General features: G+C 54.3%; 1 protein-coding gene across 1 annotated transcript in view; it reads left to right on the top strand.

Annotated features, from left to right (window-relative positions):
• Positions 1–202: 202 nt before the first annotated feature.
• Positions 203–5116, top strand: part of CPNE2 (copine II) — a 32779-nt gene continuing 27865 nt past the window's right edge. The window contains exons 1-2 of the mRNA XM_010861899.1: positions 203–420; positions 3270–3449. Of these exons, the coding sequence (XP_010860201.1) occupies positions 241–420; positions 3270–3449 (360 nt within the window). The 5' untranslated portion in view covers positions 203–240. The remainder of the gene's footprint in view (positions 421–3269; positions 3450–5116) is intronic.

Raw genomic sequence — 5116 nt, 5'->3', positions numbered from 1 at the left:
CACTCACCTACAGAGACTCCTTTTTCATGCATTTCATGCATTCTTTCTCCAGGCTTTGCCCCATCCCCACCCCCTTCCCCTCCCCAACCACACACGCACACTTCAGTCTCCGCATCTTGAGGGCCTGGTGGTGCCTCCCCAGGGTGTGGAGGGCCTTAGCAGATGTCTGTCCCCTCTCTGACCCTCAGCGTTGTCTCCCTAGACTGTGAGGCGCTGCTGCCGCCGCCGCTGCCAGCCCCGATGGCCTACATACCCGGTGGGGGTGCCCCAGCCTTGGGGGCGGCCCCCGTGGGCTCCCAGTACTGCGTGTGCAAGGTGGAGCTGTCGGTCAGTGGCCAGAACCTGCTGGACCGGGATGTCACCTCCAAGTCCGACCCCTTCTGTGTCCTCTTCACAGAGATGGATGGCAGGTGGATGGAGGTGAGGCTCCTTGGTGTGCGGCTGCCCTGGGTGGTGGGCGACGCAGTCGTTGGGGAGCGTTCCCCCTGCCTCCCTGGGGTCAGGCCCTTAGAAGTACTTGGAGGGGGAGCTGGGGATTACCTGGAAAATTGTTATTCTGAAATGTTTATAATATTAGTTAAAATATTTATATTTGTGTTTATTATAATTCATTGGTGATGGACAGGGAAGCCTGGCATGCTGCAGTCCATGGGGTTGCAGAGTTGGACACGACTGAGCGATAGAACTGAATAATTTGTAGATTTATGTTTACATAATTTTATATTTAGTGTTTGTTATATTTTAAGTTACTGTTGATGTTTAGTCGCTCAGTTGTGTCCGACTCTCTGCGACCCCATGGACTGTAGCCCGCCAGGCTCCTCTGTCCATGGGGTTTCCCAGGCAAGAATACTGGAGTGGGTTGTGTTTTCTTCTCCAGGGGATCCTCCCAAACCAGGGATCGAACCCGTGTCTCCTGCATTGTTAGGTGGGTTCTTTACCACTGAGCCACCAAGGAAGCCCTTAGGTTACTATGCTGCTGCTAAGTCGCTTCAGTCGTGTCTGACTCTGTGCGACCCCATAGATGGCAGCCCACCAGGCTCTGCCGTCCCTGGGATTCTCCAGGCAAGAACACTGGAGTGGGTTGCCATTTCCTTCTCCAATGCATGAAAGTGAAAAGTGAAAGTGAAGTCACTCAGTCATGTCCGACTCTGTGTGACCCCATAGACGGCAGCCCACCAGGCTCCTCCGTCCATGGGATTTTCCAGGCAAGAGTACTGGAGTGGGGTGCCATTGCCTTCTCCGTTAGGTTACTATAATAGATGGTTAGAAGAGAGTTTTGCAAAATGCTTGCTTCCATTTTTAAAATAACTTTCCCCACTTATTCCTCAATGAGCACAGTCAGTGAGGAGCAAAGAGAGAAACAGGGAACTCTTACGCTTTGGTCCCGTCTCAGCGGGGGACCAAAGCCTAACAGAGTTCCCTGTTTCTGACAAGTCTCAGCTCTGTTACTCCCTGCTGTGTGGTTTTGGGCAGGTGGCTCTCCCTCTCTGAGCCTGTCTCCTCATCTGTGAAATGATTTTTTCTTTTTATGCCTACCTTGGAGAGCCTCAGAGCTGAGGATGCTGATGGTGCCACAGCCAAGGATTTCTGAGCTAGAAGACTTCAGCCTGTGGACTGGGGAAAGATGTAGCTTAAGGAAGGATACTGAGAAATGCAAACCATTAAGGCTTTCAAGGTTTAAAAATGGCTTTGTTTCCTATTCCAAAAGGGATCTATATGCATTGTAGTAAACTGAGACAATCCAGAAAATCAAAGTGGTTGGGAACTCACCTGTCAGGGAGAACCAGTTGTGAACGGTTTGGTATCCAGCCTTCCAGATAATTTTGCATGCATGTAAACTTTCCAAAATATGTCTCTTAATTTTCATAGTTATTTAACGAGGCCTCGGTGGGCGTTCCCCAGAACATACAGTGGTTTACAAAGAGTTTTCACAGATGTTGGCTCCTTCTTATGATGCCAAGGAAATGGGCTGTTGACCCATTTTACAGAGGGGAAAATGGGGCCCAGAGAGGGGAGGGACTGACCAGTCTCACCCAGCACATTGGTGATGCAGCCGGAAGTGAGAGTTGGGATGTGGGGTCAGCCTAAGAATGCTGGGAGAAGCCTGAGGCCTATCTGCCAGGTTTCCGGAACTCCCGCCCGGCCCCACCCCTTCCTCCCCCAGGCACCCACCTCCATCTCTCTCCCACCCGGGCCAGCCACCCTGGCTAAAAATAGCCCGGGGCCAAGACCTCTTCCATCCCTGCTGCTCTCTGGCCCTTGGAAATGGAATGGGTGGGAGGAAAAATCAACACAGCCCAGGCCCCAAAATAGATGGTCACCCAGACTCCGTGGTTTGGGGCCTCAGTGCAGAGAAGCCAGGAGGCGGGGTTCCTGTCCCAGCCCCACCAGTGGCTCCCAGTGTACGGCCCTGTCCTTCCCCAGGCCTCAGTTTCCACTCTCAGTGGGGGGTGGGGGGTGCTCAGTTCCCAGTTTTGACATCCCAGGGTTCCGTGAAGGTACAAACATCTGCTTCCATGGAGGACAGGGAACCCTGACCTCACCTCCCCCTAAGTATCCCTCCTCCTTCTGTTTCTTCTCTCAGCTTCATGTAAAACATGGTTTGAAGAAAGGGTTCTCCACAAATAAAAAGGAAGCAAAGCCACAAACACTCAAATCCTTTCATTTTACACAAGTGGGAACTGAGCTTCCGATGGGAAATGAGACGCCCTCTGTCACTTAATCTTGGCAGGGACAGGGTCTGAACTCTTATCCTAGAACCTGGGCAAGGAGCCAGAGCCAGTGTGTTAGAAGCGTGAAGGCTGGAGTCAGGACTGGGTTCAAATCCTGGCCGTGCCCTCTAGCTGTTCAACCTTGGGTAAGTCACTTAACCTCTCTGTGCTTCAGTGTTCTCCTATGTGAGCTGGGAGTAATGATTGCTTCAGCCACGCGGATAACTGCCCTGAGTGTCTGGCACAGAGATGGGTGTTCCATGAATAAACACCATGATTTCCTGTAGCCCAGGAAGCGGTTAACAGGGCTTCCTTAGTGGCTCAGTGGTAAAGAATCTACCGGCTAATGCAGGTTTGATCCCTGGGCTGGGAAGATCCCCTGGCAAAGGAAATGGCAACCCACTCCTGTATTCTTGCCTGGGAAATCCCAGGGACAGAGGAGCCTGGAGGGCTACAATCTGTGGGGTCACAAAAGACACCACTTAGTGACTAAACGACGACAAAGAAGGGGTGAGCTGGCTACCTGACTCTGACCCCTGTTTCCTGCTCCTTTGCTAGTATGACAGGACAGAAACTGCAATCAACAACCTCAACCCCGCTTTCTCCAAGAAGTTCGTGCTTGACTACCACTTTGAGGAGGTGCAAAAGCTCAAGTTTGCCCTGTTTGACCAGGACAAGTCAAGCATGCAGCTGGAGGAGCATGATTTCCTGGGCCAGTTCTCCTGCAGCCTGGGCACGGTGAGCCAGGCCCTCCCAGGAGGACAGAGTCCTTGCAAGTTGCCTGGCTCCTAAGGATGGAGCACCTCCTAGGGAGTCTCCTGCTGCCTGCATTCCCTGGCCCCATTTTCCACACCTGCCTCTGGAGGTGGCAACACAAATGCAGACAGCCTTGGGGGCCCGCAGGCACCAAAAGGGGGAAGGAGCCAGGTGGGCTCGGGGCTGGCCTGAAGCGCTCTCATCCCGACACTGAGCACAGTGACAAAGAGGGGTGTGGGCCCCTGTGGCCAGAGCTTCTGAGTGACAGGAGCAAGCAGGTGTGGTCTGGACTTCCTGGGGCAGGAGCATTGGACCAGCCACGAAGATACCCTTGGTCGTCCCACTTCCGCGGCTGGCTCACTGTGTGACCCTGGGCAACTTCCTTTCCTTCTTGGGGCTACGCTCCCCCCTCTGGCTCACTCTCTGGTGTGCTTATGGAAGTTGCAGGGCTAAGACTTCCTGATACAAGTTCTGGTCAGTGTTAACAGTTCTGGGCTCTAGGGCAAGCCCCTTCTGAGCCTCCTGTTTTACTTGGGAACAGTGATGACTGCTCTGCTCAGCCTATAGGGATAGTGGGTGAATAAAATGGGAACGGCTCCAGGAGGTTCTTGTGGAGACTGAAACGCCCTGGGCCTTCCAGGAAATGATGGTCAATGAAAAAAGCAAGGACCCGGCAGTGGCCTAAGAAGTGAGGTTGTGTCCCTCAGGGTCCCCACGATGTGTCTACACCCTCAAAGGGTAACGGAGCAGAGAGCTGAAGGACCAGTGGGCACAGCAGGAACCTACAAGGGGTGGGGAAACCTGCACAGGGCCTGACCCAAGCGGAAGCCGGGCCACCCCTGGTCTGGAGGGAGGGGCAGTGCAGGAAGTGGTATTGCCTGGGGCAGGGAAGAGCTGTCACCACCATGGGGACACCATGGGGCCTGACCCAAGCGGAAGCCCGGGGCACCCCTGGTCTGGAGGGAGGGGCAGTGCAGGAAGTGGTATTGCCCGGGGCCAGGGGAGAGCTGTCACCACCATGGGGACACCATGGGGCCTGACCCAAGCGGAAGCCGGGCCACCCCAGGTCTGGAGGGAGGGGCAGGCAGTGCAGGAAGTGGTATTGCCGGGGGCAGGGGAGAGCTGTCACCACCATGGAGAGGCCCCAGGACTGGAACCGAGGCCGATGATGAGCAGCAAAGCTTCAGCCTAGCCTTTCTTCCCTCCTGCTAGACCCCCACTGAGGGGAGGGGTGAACCCCCACAATCTAGAAGACAGGGGAGCCAGGTGATGTAGTCCACAGCGGCACAGAGAAGGCTGAGAGTGGAACTGGTGGGGAGAAAAAGCTAGCACAGGGACAGTAAGAACATGCTCACATCAGCACAAAGAAATACGAGCATTTCCCCTGAGAAACAGAGAACCGTGGTGGCACACGGAGGCAGTGAGACTGGGGGTACAGAGGCGGGTGGGAGGGAGGCTTCACAGTGTGTTCCGCTTGTCCTCCCTATATTGTACTGATCCTTGAATCCTGTGTGAATGTCACTATTCAAACCATTGAAAATACATGGAAGGAGTCAGGATTTGATCCTCTCCATAAGGGATCACACTCAGAGGGAGGTGGGGGTCTCTGGATAACTCTGGGGGAGGCGGTTACGGGCCAGCCCCTCTTC

Source organism: Bison bison, unplaced genomic scaffold, assembly GCF_000754665.1.
Source record: "Bison bison bison isolate TAMUID 2011002044 unplaced genomic scaffold, Bison_UMD1.0 scf7180017864473, whole genome shotgun sequence".
Classification (NCBI taxonomy): domain Eukaryota; kingdom Metazoa; phylum Chordata; class Mammalia; order Artiodactyla; family Bovidae; genus Bison; species Bison bison.
This window is presented reverse-complemented; position numbering and strand designations above follow the sequence as displayed.